Source organism: Eublepharis macularius, chromosome 16 (genome assembly GCF_028583425.1).
Source record: "Eublepharis macularius isolate TG4126 chromosome 16, MPM_Emac_v1.0, whole genome shotgun sequence".
Classification (NCBI taxonomy): Eukaryota; Metazoa; Chordata; class Lepidosauria; order Squamata; family Eublepharidae; genus Eublepharis; species Eublepharis macularius.
In genome coordinates this window covers 12639233-12655092 of record NC_072805.1, presented here as the reverse complement: position 1 = coordinate 12655092, position 15860 = coordinate 12639233, and the positions used below count along the sequence as shown (strand labels likewise).

The following is a 15860-nucleotide window of genomic DNA, read 5'->3' as shown; positions in this document are numbered from 1 at the left end:
GTACTCTTGATTTGAAGGTGCCTTTTTGTTATGGTTGCTAGCACTAAGTAAATAGAGAGCTTGCTTAGCCCTAGTACCTTACAATATCATGGAACAGAGGGAGGCCTTTTGGTTGGGGTGGCACATTAAATTGAAATCCTTCGTATTTTGACATTTAGCTGTGTTTACAATGCAGGGAGGTAGGAAAAGCTGACCTGCAGAAGGGAAGCTAAGAATAAAGCAGGGCTGTGTTGGCAAAATAAGACGAAAATCCAGCAGCACCTTAAAGCCAACAACAGTTATTTCAGCATGAGCTCGTGTGAGTTGCAGCTGCCTTCCCTTAGCTAACCAAGCCACTACGCCTAGTTTTGCTGTCTCTGAGACCAATGCTTAGAGTGGTTGCAGCTTTAATCGGAATCTTCCCCATGGCTGGATGGCTGACCTTAATTTGAAAGAATAAAATCTCGCACAAACAGTGTGAATCCTGATGGTTGTTGTGGGTTTTCCGGGCTGTATTGCCGTGGTCTTGGCATTGTAGTTCCTGACTACAATTACAATAAGGTGCACCAATCCATATGCAAAAGAACCTCCTCAGGATACAGTGAAGCCTCCCGCCATTAGCATTCCACACCCTGGGAAACTCTTACAGGATGACTCAGCTCAACATCACCCCTCCTGAGTAGATACAAATGACCTGCCAACACCTTTTCCACACTGTGACACTGAGAGATCTCTGTCTTTTGGTGCTACACCTCTGAAGATGCCAGCCACAGCTGCTGGCGAAACGTCAGGAACTACAATGCCAAGACCACGGCAATACAGCCCGGAAAACCCACAACAACCATCGTTCTCCAGCCGTGAAAGCCTTCAACAATACACAGTGTGAATCCTGTTTGTGCTCCTAACAGGAATTGAATTGCAGATGTCAACCTCTGTCCACATGCTGACTGGGTTTTAAAACTTGACTACCAGCAGGTAGATCAAGATGGGTAGCTGTGTTTGTCTGTAGCAGTAGAAAAGAGCAAGAATCCAGTAGCACCTATAAGCTTAACAAGATTTGTGGTAGGGTATGAGCTTTTGTGAGTCACAAGTTGTGTGACTCAAGAAAGCTCATACCCTACCTCAAATTTTGTTGGTCTTATAGGTGCAATTGAAGTCTTGCTCTTTTCTAGTACTACTAGCAGAGGACATCCTGGGGTAATGACCACAACAGGCTCGGCTGGGTTGGGATCATGGGAGACTCGCCTCCCCCCTCCTCAAAACTGGTCCTAAAGAAGGCAGGATGAAGCAGGCTGCGACGAGGAGACGGGAAGGGGTGGGACTTGAGGAAGGACCACTCCCTGCTTTCCTCCCTCCCTGAGGCGGCGAAGAGTAGCGTTTGGACCTGCCCCATCCTCGCCCTAGGCCAGGGTCCGCGATTCCCCAGTCTCTCCGGCTCCGGTGCCGATATGGTTGCCAGCTCCCAAGTTGGGAAATTCCTGGAGATCGGGGGGGGGGGGGGCTGGAGAAAGTGGGATTTGGGGAGGGAAAGGACCTTGGCATGGCTTAATTCCATAGAGTCCACCCCCCAAAGTAGCCATTTGCTCCAGGTGAAATCTCTGTGGGCTGGGGACCAGTTGTAATTCCGGGAGATCTCCAGCCATTGCCTGGAGTGCCGAAGGCGGGCGCGCACCGCGCTTCTGCATGCCACTCTCACCCCTAGGCTCCATGAACTACATTTCCCGGCGTGCTGTGCGGCGTGCCCTGAGATCACGTGTCCTCAGTCAGCTGAGCAGCTGCGGGAGCCGGTGCGGAGGTCGGTAAGCGGCGGCTCCTCGCGCTTTCCTTTGAGGTTTGTGGCACAGACGGGCGCCCCGCCCTGCGCGCAGAAAGCGAGCTCTCTTGCGCGGGCTAGTTTTCTGCTTGCAGAACCTGTTATAACCTTCTCGTCTCGGTCCAGTGTCGGCGGGATGGGGAGGGATATGGTCGAGCTGAAATGTTGTATGACTGAGGATGATTTTTTTCCTCCCGAAATGTGCTATAAAATTTTATTCAATTTTTTTTTATTCCTTGGGCAAGCGATTGATGGTTGGTGATGAAGATAATACTCGGGGAGGGGCGTGGATCTAAGCCAGTTTGGGATTGCTCGCACTCTGTCTGTCTGTTTGTTGTAAAGCCTGTTCTTAGAAATCATAGGATGAGCTGGGGGCCCAAGTAGAAGCAAAAAGAGGAGGCAATTTGGGACCCCCCAGTCTCCCCCTCCCAAGCTTCTCAGAGGCTCCATCCAGACTGACCCCCATTCATTATGACTGGCTCCGATTGCTCTCATGTTTGAAGTGTTTCTGATCCATCTAGTGTTAAAGAATTCCCCCCCCCTACAGATCCCTATTTTTCTGCCCTTCTGAGAATCCCACGAGTGGGCAAAGCCTTGCCTGTGGGTGGCTCTGTTGTGCAGTTTGGCCAGCTGTGCAGGGGCCAGCCTGGCTTTACTATGAAAGGTAGCAACTGGGAGAGAGCAGCAGCTTTTATCCATGGAGAATTTTTTTCCAGCCACTCCTCAAGTGTCTCTGAGCTTCGCCCTAGTGAGCCAAACAGCTTTTTTGCTGAGTCAAGCAGGAAATTGCTGTGCGATGCATCTGGCTGATCTGGCAACTGAGTAACAAGGGTGGCAGTGATTTCGGTGTCTTCCTCTTTGAGGATTCATCTTTGCTGAGCTTCAGGGTGAACTGACCCTGAAACTTGTTGGCAAAGTCTCCAGTGGTCGCAGCCCTGGAGAGATACAGGTAGTGAGGATCAGTTGGCATCTTGCAGATGCTGGAGGGGGGCACTTGGCTGCGATAATAAGGACAGGGAGGTTAAAAGGCTTTTAAAAACAAAGTTAAAGCAATTCAGTAAGCCTCCTCATGATCCCTCCCTTGACTAGTGGAAAATGGATTGTACAGAACAAGCCCTTGATGGCTTCTTAAAATTCTTCTGGAAACTTGGTGGCAGGGTTGGCCAACTGCCCCTTCTTTTTGCTCACCGGCGATTCATGCAGCACAGCTGATCCATACCAACTCTTGCTTTTAAAAGGCAACGTTCAGCCAGCCTCTGCATCAAGAGTTGCCAGCCTCTTTTGAGCCTGGGAATTCTGACGCGGGGTGGTGGGTGCAGCCACAAAATGCCTGCCGCAGGAGATGGAGCCAACCACAAAATGGCAGGACGTGAGGTCACGCAGAGCCAATAATTAACTAATCAACGTTTCAGGCAGAAGCACTGCTTAACAAGATGCCTTTTAAAATGGACTTACTGTTTAAAAATGTTTTCTGGCATCTGCACAGCTTCAGTCATGCAGTGAAGATTCTGGTGCTGTGGTGGCAGCTGCTGCTGAGGCAACTTTTAAAAAATCTGCACAGCCCTGCTGAGCATAAGCCCTGCCTGGCCTCTCCAGCCTTGTGAAAACACTTGGGGGGCAGAAAGGTGTCAGTGGGTGCCATAGTAGGAGCTGGGGGGCCCTGCTCTGAGTCATCATGTTGCCAGAAACACCCCTTGATGTGGCCCGCACTGTCCTCCCGCACCTGTTACCTCTGCATTGGGCAGCGTCTCACGTGGCACAGCTGGTGATAAGCCTGTGTGAAAAGGTATTCGATAACCACATGCTGGGGTAAATCAAGCAGGAGATATTTTGGAAACAGATCGATCTTGAATTGTTTGGGTCTGGAAACTGGCAGCTGATGATACTTTGCTATCCTCCTGGGTAGACCTGGATCAGCCTTTTACTTATGCTAAGGCGCCATCCTAAGCTCTGTGACTTCAGAGGGCTTAGAAGGGTGCAACATTGTTAACATAGGCAAACGTTTAATCATTGTTGCCTGGCGGGGTCGAAAAATGGCTTCCCTTTCCATATGCTCAGTGCTAACTTCCTGCCTTTGGGTTCTTTTAGGAGCTGCCCTATAAACCCCCAAACCTGGTGGGCAGCCTCATCTGCGCCCGGCATGTCTGCCCTGGATCTTGTGTTCTCCTATCCTTCAAGATAATGCTTTGGGTTTCTCCGGGCAGCCAAGTTGGATCAGGTTTGGTTTGGGAGTGAGCATTGCCTTCCCGGGGAGGCCATGGCTAAGAGCAACGTGGGGATCAACAGTGAATATGGCGACTGGTCCTGGAGTGGGGACGCTGGCGAGCGGGCCAGGCTGCTGCAGAGCCCCTGCGTGGAGATGGGAGCCCGGAGCACCGAGGAACGTGGGCCTGCAGCCACCTCGACCCTTGGCGCGATCTTCATTGTGGTGAACGCTGCCCTTGGGGCTGGGCTCCTCAACTTCCCAGCAGCCTTCAGCATGGCAGGCGGCGTGGCAGCTGGCATTGTTGTGCAGATGGTGAGAGCAGAGAGGTGGTTTTGTGTCAAGATAAGAGGGGTGATGGGCAGGGTGAGACAGGAGGTGAAGAGCCAAGCAGGCAACCTTTGGAGGACAGGCGGGGGATAAAGGTGGGAGAGAATGGGTTCACTGCCCTGCCCCCACCTGTCCCCAACTTCACATCCTCGTACAACAACGGCTCTCCCAATGTATAAATCGAGTATGACGAAGGGGGGAAAAAAACCCATGGGAGAAAAATACACTTTACACTGTGTAGATAGTTTCCAACGTTTAAAGTGCTGAGGTGCTAATTTACAAAAAACTCTATCACAATTCATATAACAGTATTACAATACAATAGAATGCAAATAGAAATGTCACAGTCAGCACCCTCCTCCCCACGTTATACAGACATTCGATAAACATGCAGAGGAGGTTGCTCTGGGAAAATAAATATATATATAATATATCGGAAAGTCTCCACGCTGTGGAACTTCTGGATTGTCATCTTTCCACCGGTCCAGCTATGTAACAAAAGGAGAGAATTATTATTTGAAAAGAGGCTTTCAGATATATTCAGGGATTTTTTTCTGGGAAAAGAGGTGGTGGAACTCAGTCGGTTGCCCTTGGAGAAAATGGTCACATGGCTGGTGGCCATTTTCAAGAGGTTCTGGAACTCTGTTCCACTGTGTTCCCCCTGAAAAAAAGCCCTGGATATATTATATATATTTATTTTCCCGGAGCTACCTCCTCTGCATGTTTATCGAACGTCTGTATGACGTGGGGAAGAGAGTGCTGAATGTGACATTTCTATTTGCATTATATTGTATTGGAATACTGTTATACGAATTGTGATCAGAGTTTTTTGTAAATTAGCGCTTGAGCACTTTAAATGTTGGAAATTATCTGCACAGTGTAAAGTGTATTTTTCTCCCGTGGGGCTTTTCCCCCCTTCATCACACCCAACTTCACATCAGCAGTGATGATGATCTTCTTGATCTCTTGCATGTGGGAAAAGCTCTTGTGTAGTTCCAAACACATGTCCCTAATGGAAGCAGATAAATTGTGTGTTAAAACACATGTCTGCAGCTGTGAAATGCTCAGAAACCCACAGCCGTGGAGATGGGGGAAGGCACACGCCAAGAAAGCTTGCTGCACAAACCCAACACTTCCATACTGGCCTGTTTTGGTTCCAGGTGAAAAAACTGGATTTTGCTGTTCTTTGTTAGGGGCTAAAGGGGAACTGGAGAAAGAAAAAGTTATAGCTTTGGGGAGGGCGACAGCAGTGGTGTTAGAGCAGGGAAGCGAACTGCACCCTGGAATCATGGGGGAAATTCCGAAGTCCCATCCCTTGACTTAACTCAGACACATCCCTGTTAGATGAAATTTCCTGCATGTTGTTGATTGTGAGGGCTGGAGGCTTGGGGTGGGATCTTTCTCCTGGGCAGACAGTTTGAATTCATGACTTTTAAGGAGAAGTATTTCATGCTGTGCGCTGCAGCCCAAACCATGTGGGTTCCCAGACCTCCGTCAAACAGTTCAGTGGGCTGAATGTTCTCTCTGTGTGTTTTTTAAAAAAGTTATTGGGATAAATGTATACAAATTATATATCCATAATTGTGCATAAATAGTGCTTCCATGAACCAGATTTATTATTTAAATCATTATTTTTAAAATGGAAAGACATGGGGAGCAGACTGGTTGATTAAGAGCATCCATTTGGGTGGTGTTTATCTTTGGAGAGGTTTATAATAGAATAGAGAGTATTGTGATCCAACATCTATGGATATGAATTATGAACTGGGAACATCCCCTCCCTCTCCCTGGCTTCAGCTGTGCAGCCGTTGACTGTGCAGCCATGTAGATGGCCTTAGGGAAATGACTCTGAGTTCCCCCACTGTAATATGTGGACCTTTGGTTTGACCCAGCGAGGCTGGTTTTGTGTCTTTATTGGAAACACGGTGGGAATGTTGCCGAACATTCCTTGTGATTATGAAGGCTCAAAGGGGAATTTGAGGGCCCTAAATTCCATACTGTGGGGTCTGGGTCTCCCTTGTTATGAGGCCACGCCGTGGCTTCTCTTGCTGCCCATCCTTGATCTGTCTGCCTGTGTCTGCAGCTGGAGTTTTGTGGGGCTGGAGGGTGGCAACTGCATCTTTGTTTCTGGGGGTCCCGGAAGCCCCGTCATTTATGTGGAAGGTGCCGCTCTGCTTCTTCCCTGTAGTGTATGCTGTTCTTCATCATCGGAGGCCTGGTAATCCTGGCCTACTGCTCCCAGGCCAGCAACGAGTCCACATACCAGGAAGTGGTGTGGGCCGTGTGCGGGAAGGTCACGGGGATCCTGTGCGAGGTGGCCATTGCCGTCTACACGTTCGGCACCTGCATTGCCTTCTTAATCATCATTGGGGATCAGCAGGACAAGAGTGAGTGCTGCTTATGGGGAGTGTCCGGGGAGCGGGGGAGGTCTGCTGGATGATGGCTTTTGGGGAGCTGGTGGGTGCAAAACCCTTCTGGCTTCCTGCTTCATTAAAGCTGCGCAGTTACCACAGGAGCTAGAATTTCAGTACTTGCACCACTCTCTGGCTCACAAAGGGATGGTGGTGGCAGCTTCATGCTTGGATGGCACCAAGGGGCTGGCACATGCTCAGGCACTGCATTCTCATTTGGAACCCACATCCAGCTTCAGTTCCCTGCTCTGCTGTGGAAGCTTGCTGGGTGACCTTGGGCCAGTCACACGTACTCGGCCTAACCTACCTCGCATGGTGGTTGTGGGGATAAAATGGAGGAGAGGAGAATGGTGAAAACCACCTTGGGTTCCCCTTAGGGAGAACGGTGGGATATAAATAAAGTAAATAAATAAATACCGGACTCAAGATTTTATTTACTTCAATGTTTATTTATTTAAATATTTTTACCCTACCTTTCCTCTTGGCTTAAGGGGGATTACACTAAGAATTAAAACAAAATAATATATGGGGATGATTTGAGCACTTTCTTCTGATTCTTTGCTGCTGAATTGGAATTCATATGTAAATTTGACTCAGTCAGGCTGGGACTGAATAGAGACTATGAATGGTTATCTCATTATCAGAAGTAACTGACTTCCTTAACAGAAGCAAACTGATTTCCATATCAGAAGCTACTGTTTGCATCTACTCCCCCCTCCCCTCTCCACCTATATATCTGACCAGTTTCTTCTTGCCCTCCATGCATCTGACGAAGAGAACTGTGATTCTCGAAAGCTTATGCTACAATAAAGTTGGTTAGTCTTAAAGGTGCTACTGGACTCTTTTTGATTTTGCTACTACAGACTAACACGGCTAACTCCTCTGCATCTATATCCAGAGATCTTGTTTCTCTGGACACAGAGTTTATGTATTATCATTTCTTTATGTAATGTATTGTCCACTTTTCTCACTGATGACATAGAGTGGGATTAGCACCGTCAAGGATATTTCAATAAACAATGCCATAGGATAAGTAAATGCAAGTTTACAAAGACACAACGTTAGCAAGAATCCAATACGGAGTTGAATAAAGAGCGCTTTCCCTGCCTTCAGCTGTGTGCTGCTTTGAGCTCTTGATGCTCGACTCCCTTGGCTAGTAAGAAGATTCCCCTGGTAAGGTTGAGTGACATATCTCCTTGTCTCTTTGGCTAGTCATTGCTGCATTGTTGACGGAACCCATGGGAGCAGAGAGCAGCCACTGGTACACTGACCGCAAGTTCACCATCAGCATCACAGCCTGTCTGCTCATCCTTCCCCTTTCAGTTCCTAAGGAGATTGGATTCCAGAAATACGCCAGGTACCTTCTGGAGGAGGTGGGGAAAGGCTGGGCAGACTTTGGGACTGGCTCTTGAGTGGGGCTTGTTTGGTGGTCTGCCAGTCTTCACGGCATGGAGCGTGCCGGCCACCCTGGTCTGTCCTGATGAGACAAGGCAGGCCCCGTTGCTGGGTGTGTCTCCGGCTTGGGGAGGGCCCTGTTAAACTACACCTGTCCCTGAATAATGACGTGGGTACTGAATCCTTTGTAGCCAGGTGGCTCTTGGATTTCCTTTGAAGAGTAGAAAAGAGCAAGAGTCCAGTAGCACCTGTAATACTGACAACATTTGTGGTAGGGTATGAGCTTTTGTGAGCCACAGCTCACGTCTTCAGATACAGAGGTATATGAAGAAGTGAGCTGTGGCTCACAAAAGCTCATACCCTACCACAAATTTTTAGTCTTATTGGTGCTACTGGACTTTTGCTCTTTTCTACTGCTGCAGACAGACTATAACACGGTTACCTGTCTTGATCTGTTCCCCTGAATTTAAGCTACTGGCTGGGAACAGCTGGAACGAACATTTAAGAGATGGTCAGCAGTTGCAGGCCTTGGTGCAAGTAATTTCGGTGACACAAATCTCTCTGCATTGCAAGCATCAGTCCCGTGAGCTTGCATGAAGGAGAGTGGGTGACGGGTGCAGGACTGGCCTTCCAGAAGCACAGGAATTCCTGGGTTGCTGCGGGTAGCTGGGCAATGAGCCTTGAACAGTCCAGAGCCACGGAAAGGGGTGGTGCTGCTGTATATGACAGAGACAGCCCCACTCCTGATCTCTGCATGAATCTCTGCTGTCTGTGTATGTAGATGAGATCTGTATTCTGAAGCAATGGCACTCACTTGGTGGTCCACCAAGAGCCATGGTTGCAATTCCCATCAACCAAAAGGGCCGCCTTTGCTCCCATCCCTGGCATGAGGCCTGCAGCTAAGGGAGGCTCACCTTACCCATTTCTCTGGTGGCTGTTTCAAGGTCAACTGCCAACCCTAGGGCCCACTTGGCAAGGGCCTTGCCCACTTTCATGAAATGTGGCAGATGCTACATTGGGGAACAGAGCTCTGGTAGCATGTCAGAGAGCTACATGTGGCTCCTGAGTATCACTGATCTAAAGCATCACCTTTCACAAGGCCAAAAGAAAAACTGGGCTGTGTGTGTGTGTGTGTGGGTGTGGGTGTGTGGGTGCGGGTGTGTGGGTTGTGTTTATGTGTACTGTGTATCCATGAGATCTCTTGGCAGAATCTCTCTAGTTGCATTAGCTAAGAGCACAATATAAGGGTGGAAAAGCTGACCCTTGTCAGGGTGCTAGGGCCTCAGTGAATGAATGTGAGACAACTTTGCCCAGGACAGGCCTTAACACCATGGTGTCCGTGTGATAGTAACTGCTGCACTCCCGTTATACCCAGAGATGATGCTAATGTTCTGGTCAGAGTACCCCTGGAAAGAGGTGGTAGCACAGTGCTGTAACTTTCCCCCAACTTCCCTTGCCTCCAGCTGCTTGAGCGTGGTCGGGACCTGGTATGTCACTGCAGTGATTGTCGTCAAATACATCTGGCCTGATCGGGAGGTCGTCCCAGGAGAAATCCCAACCAGGTAAAAGTGGAGTGGAGGTAACGCTTCTTTAAATAGAATAAAGGAGATGCTTGGGGGACAAATCTTGAGATTTTACAATCTAGTTTTTTTCGTACACAGAGGCAAAGCGGGCATCTTGGTTTTTACTGAAGTGCCCAGACAGGAGAGTCTTCAATTTAGAAGTAAACTGGAGTTGGAGAAAGCTTCTAGTTCTCCAGTGGCCACCAGCCACCAGTGGAGCCTTTCCTGTGTCCCAGCATAATCTTACTGCATGCGACCCTTCCCTTTGCAGTCCTCTTTCCCTGTTCAGTGGGGGATTGCCTGCAGCCACTAATCCGTCAGGTCACCTTCTGGAAGTCAAGGGGGAAGTTCCCGTTATTCAGGAGCTGCCTAGAAAGGTCACAGAGGCCAGAATGAGTGAAAAACATCAATTTAGGAATTATTTATGTAGGAAACTGTATGTTTACTTAATCCACATAAAAACGAGCACATGCATTTTAATGTAGATAAAGAGGCTCTCCTGCACCGACTTTGCATTAAACCGGATCTGGATAATCCAGAATCTGAGAATTTCTGGTCATCAATCAGTACAGATGTTGGCTGAGAGAGATGCTTTGTGTTTTCCTCTTCACAGCCCCGCCTCCTGGATGTCTGTGTTCAACGCTATGCCCACCATTTGCTTTGGCTTCCAGGTAATGCTTGTCAGAGGGCCGTGGAGGGGGGGGGAGCCCTCTTCTGGCTGTCTTTGTCTCTCTTTGTATGAGGCCCCAGTTAACTGATCTCATGGTTTAACTTTTATTTGTTGACTTGATTTACAACCCTGCCAATTTCCCCAGTGGGAATTTAAAGTACATCATTGTCCTTCATCCGTTTTATCTTCACAACAACCCAGAGGGCTGTGAGTGTGTGATGGGCCCAAGGTAGCTCAGCGAGTGAGATTCAAACCTGGGTCTTCTCGATTGTAGTCCAACACCCCTCCCTGCTCCATCGCAATGGCTCTCTTTTGTTGTCACTGCCTTGTTTTATGCAGATGAAGTAGGAAAAGGCATTTTGTCTTCGAAATAACAAGGTTGGCTCATTAACAGCCCTCTGAACTCTGTTGGACAGAGTCAGCCGATGACAGGTCGATCCCTTCCGAAGTGGGGAGGACAATCCCCTTGCGGACATCAGCCTTGACCGAGCAGCATCGCTTCCCTTTCCTGGAATGAGGGTTGCAATTATCCCTCAGCTGAGCTAAAGTAAATCTTACAGTCCAGAATGAATTATAAAATAATGGTGAGGGACTCGCTGAGTTGCTGTTTGGATTCTGGCCAGAGTGCCAAACCTTTGCAAATATAAAGCCGGATGGCAGCTGGCACGAAAGGGGGCTTTTGTTTGTCTGATAAATTCTGCATAACCTGAAGGCCTGCATGCTCCTTCGTCTTGCCTCATTTGTTCGTCATCTGTATTTGTCCCTGGCAGTGCCATGTCAGCAGTGTGCCCGTCTTCAACAGCATGAAACAGCCAGAATTGAAGCCCTGGGGAGCTGTAGTGACGGCCGCCATGATCATTGCCCTCGTTGTCTACACAGGCACAGGTAGGGGATCAGACCCTGCCAGGTGCAGTTCCGGTAGCTGTTTCCTATGACTTGGGCCTGGAAAGGAGAATGAGACCTGGGAGGTGCCTTAGGCATCTCAGTCCTAGCAGAGAACCCAGGCACTTGTTCCTATTTTTTTTCAACCACACAGTTTGAGGAGAGAGGTTGATTGCTGGGCTCTTGGTCTTTCCCCCTGTGTCATGGTGGATCTTTTATGTTCTCTCATTTTCTGCCAGGAGTCTGTGGTTTCCTCACCTTTGGTTCTGGCGTGGAACAGGATGTGCTCCTGTCCTATCCCTCCAATGACATCCCAGTTGCCCTGGCGCGAGCCTTCATCATTGTGTGTGTTCTGACATCCTACCCTATTCTGCACTTCTGCGGCAGGTGAGCACCTTGGGGGAGACGGCAGAAGCTGCCTGGTGGAATAATTCTCCTCCACAGCTGCGCCCTCCTTGCACGTGCCAGGCTCCTAGACAGATCCTGCCTTGGATGTATGCCCAGGGTGTGATGGAAAGAAGCCCTGATGATGCCTTTTGTTTTTACTTCTTGGCCAGGGCTGTCCTGGAAGGTCTTTGGCTGCGCTACAAGGGGGAGACTGTGGAAGAAGATGTGGTGCGGGAAAGACGCCGCCGCTTACTCCAAACAGTTAGCTGGTTTCTTCTCACTCTCCTCCTCGCCTTGTTCATTCCTGATATCGGCAGAGTCATCTCTCTCATTGGGGGACTGGCTGCCTGCTTCATCTTTGTCTTCCCAGGTAGGGGGCTTCCCTGTGGCCCACAAGAAGGGTTACATGTGTGGCATTCCCCCATTTGGAGGTGGGGAGAGAAGGAGTGCCTCTCAAGGGATAGTAGCCCTATTCACAACTTACAGAGAATGCATGTTTAATCCATGTACAGTGTACACTTGATTGCTCTTTATATGTGTGTTGAGTAGCTTTCATGTTACAGTCCATGCATGTCTAGTTGACACAAACCCCACACTTATCCAGGTACTAGTCCTTAAGTTTTATTTGTAAGGTGAATGTGTGTTGGCTGTTCCTTACAAGGGGGTCCTCGTCCTCCTCTGTAAGAATGAATGCCGGTCAGGCCCAGAAGACTGCTGTGTGGCGCTTTCTGCTGCCCAGTGTATTCTGTGCAAGGAATTTGGGGGCAAAATGTTGCTCTTCAGATTCTAGGTTTGTCTCGACCTGATGGTTGCAGAAAGAAATCAGAGGACATCTGCTGAGACTTCTGGGGGTTGGCTGCCTCTTCCTTGACATGACTCTTAGCTCCTCAGTGTCTGGGGCATCACTGACTTCCTTCCTTTTCTGGGCAAAATGTTCAGAAAGAAGGTGAACCACTGTGGACTGTCACTTGGAATCTGCAAGAAGGGCCACTGGATGCTTGATGTGATCTAAACCATAGCGGGAGGAAATCTCAATTATAATACATGCTCAGCCATGGAACCTAGAATGGTGGTGGCTCCTTCCTTGAAAGATTTCTCAAGAAATGATTAAGTTAGCATATGACATGGAAGTATTATTATTATTAATGTCATATATAGACCACCTTTCTCATTGAGACTCGAGGCAGATTACACAGTGTGAGATTAGTACAGTCCATATCAAGGTCGTTTCCATGAACAATGCCATAGGGTAAATCAATACAAGTTTACGAAGACATAGCATTAGCAGGAATCCAATACAGAGTTGAAGAAATGCTGAAACAGAGCAAAAGCAATTCTATAACTGACATTAGACAACATGAAGCACAGGTAGCTCATAGGAGCATGTATTTGAAACAACAGATAAGGCAACATAGTGGTCAAGTCTGTGGTCCCCAACTCATTAGCAAAGCATCTGAGAGCCCGCCCCCCCGTACAATACTTTTTGAATAATTCAGTTTTGCATCGTTTGCGGAAAGCTAGAAGAGTGGGGTCAGAGAGCTAGGTTCAAATCTCTCTTTGTGAAAAGCAACATGTTGCAAGTAAAATAAGGTAATATTTTTGTTTTCTGTCTGTCTCTCTCACCCCCCCTCCCATTGTGACATTATTTCCCTTGCTTTAGTGAGAGAAATTGGCAGTATTCTTGGGAGTGGGTTCACCCAACAGACTTCCCCACAGCTGTCTGTGTAGTAGGGCCCATGTCAGAAAACAGCTCTACACACCCCAGTGTGAATGGAATATTCAAAATCTCTGAACGTGAGCAGGCCTAGTTGGCCCAAAGATCTCTTAAGGCCCCCTTCCTAAGGGCTCCATGTTTTGTTCCTTGCCAGGGCTCTGCCTTATCCACACCAAGCTCTCTGAAATTCAAGAAGCCAGACCAGCGAGGTAAGACCCTTGGATATTACTAGAAGGGAATGGGGATGATTTACAAGACACCCTAAGCGACTCCGGTTTGGAAATATGTCAGTATCTGTGTGATGTAGACTGTGATTCTTTGACAAAGATCTTTATTGAAACAGGAGAAAATAGATCTAGACAACCCATAGGAACAAGTACATTATCACAGCCTCTCCAGTTTGGAGCAAAATGACCAACTAATGCATTCTTCATACACTGTGGAACTACCACTAGAATAAGGACTAATGTGCATGGACTTTAAAAGCTCTTTATGATGAATGTTTGAGCACCTTAAAAGTGAGGTTGTGCAATGTAAGTGGAACAGAGCAATATACTATTTATTAACTGCGAATATCAATTGTGAAACGTTATAGGAGCACTTGCACTTTATTGGATTATTTGCAGTCTGTTTCAAGAAGCAACCTAATCTTGTTTTTGTATATGCCACTTTATTATGAATCATTAGCACAAGCCACTTTAAGGTGGTTGTTCCTGGTTGTTATGTAAGCTGCATATTGTTTGTCTACACAGAAACTTGTTCAGACTGACTTTTGATAACTTACGAGTAAACTGTTGAGACTGTATGACTCTCCTTTGATGACTCTTGAGTATACACTTATAACTGAGTTTGTTTCTTGTGGATAATAAGATATCGCGTGTTGTTTGTTTGGTTTTTTCCCACAGCTGGTGGGCCTTGGTCAGCTATGGAATTTTCATGGTTACTCTTGGAGCATTTATCTTTGGACAAACTACAGCCCATGCTGTCTTTGTGGATCTCACAAAGTGACCTCTTCGACGGTACCATCAGAAGATGTATCTGCTCCCTGAATGAATCTTAAGAAAATAATTGGGATCTCTGAGATTTCAATGAAGGAGGATTTTTCCTTCCACTTCTCGTCCTGAAATGGAACAGGGCTGGTGTAAGATTTTACACTTTTGATTTCATGGCTGATTTAGTTGTTTTTCTACGAACTTGCCCAGGTCTATTCACTAAACTTTTTAAGGATCTCTTCCTTTTAAAGAACTCTTTTGTTTTGCCTTACCTTACACATACTTGTGTAAGAGAATCCAAGATGGTCACTACACAACCGCTCGACTGTATTTATTCAGCCAACAGGCTCATATTTTGTAGCATTACCAAGGCTGTTACAAAGCTTGTGTATTTGATTGTGAAATTATTACGGAGGGGACAATGAATTTTATCATGTAAAGAGAACTGGCAACTGTGCACTGTAGCTTATTTGCTGGAAGGAGTAAGTCAGTCGGGATGGGGGAGGGGAGGGGAGAAAGGTTAGTAATCTTGTTAAAATGTTAAGCTTTCTTTTACCTTCTGTATATGAAAAAGAAGGTTCTTGAAAAGAGTCCTTGGAAGATAAAAGGGAAATCTGAATTTATTTAAGGGCATTTCTTTGGACTAGGATTGATACAGCTACGTTTCTTCTTTACTATGATTGGCTTTCTTCCCAGTCACTCTTGAGGTGTGCAAAATCCAGGTCATCTGGGGGTTTCAGAAGGCAATCAACAGGTTTGCCCAGGGAAGTGAAACGAAATGGGCCTTTTTATTGTGCAAGTCAGCTTTTGTGGATTTTTTGTGTGGCGGTGGGGTGAGGATTGGGAAAAACACTACTGCAGGCTCAGAGGATGGTGGCTGTGGTGGTGCTGTATCCCAAGCTATGCCTGTTAATCAGCTCTGCTAATCTTTGAAGTCTCTCTCCTTTACTGGACTGGTTCTTTCTGCTGTATTTCAGTTCCATTGTAACCCGGTTGCTCATGGGCATATTTCTAAACCGAGATTATTTGAGCCAGCTGCTTTTAACTAGGACGAAATTCCAGTTACTTTTCAGAGCTGATGAGCCATTCTTGACTAAAGTCCAGGCTGGTTCCAGGACTCCCACGTCTACGTGTCCACACAGTCTGTTTGGTAGGACATACAGGAAATGTTGCTGCTGTCTAGCTGAGGTGCTCTCAATATTTCAAATTTTTAATTTTAACGATTCAGGTGTGGGTTTTTTTTTGCTTGTTCAAAAGAAGTGAGCTGTTTTAGAGGGACAAGGTCACAATGAAAATAATTAAAAAACAATTTTTGGATGGCTGTGGTTCAGTGTTTGTTGAAAATGGCATTGTTTCCTACTAGAGGTCGCTGTGTCTCCACGCAGTTTCAGCAGCTGTATTCTCCTGCAAAAGGGGGATGCAGCCCCTAAGTGAACGTGGTTGAGATCCCCCCCCTGGCTGTTTGTCCTGCCTTGTGCTCAGATTCCCTTCCACTGTTAGCTTCTCTCTGCTCCTGTCCCAC

The 15860-nt window shown here is 47.4% G+C and overlaps 1 protein-coding gene across 1 annotated transcript; it reads left to right on the top strand.

The window, feature by feature from the left end:
• The first annotated feature begins 1756 nt into the window (after positions 1-1756).
• SLC38A7 (solute carrier family 38 member 7) lies at positions 1757-15615 on the top strand. The gene is made up of 11 exons (XM_055000498.1): positions 1757-1810; positions 3881-4310; positions 6514-6712; positions 7949-8093; positions 9595-9693; positions 10307-10364; positions 11134-11248; positions 11485-11632; positions 11803-12002; positions 13501-13555; positions 14252-15615. Exons 2-11 carry the CDS (start codon positions 4050-4052, stop codon positions 14352-14354), a joined length of 1383 nt encoding a protein of 460 aa, XP_054856473.1. The 5' UTR covers positions 1757-1810; positions 3881-4049; the 3' UTR covers positions 14355-15615.
• Positions 15616-15860: the final 245 nt, after the last annotated feature.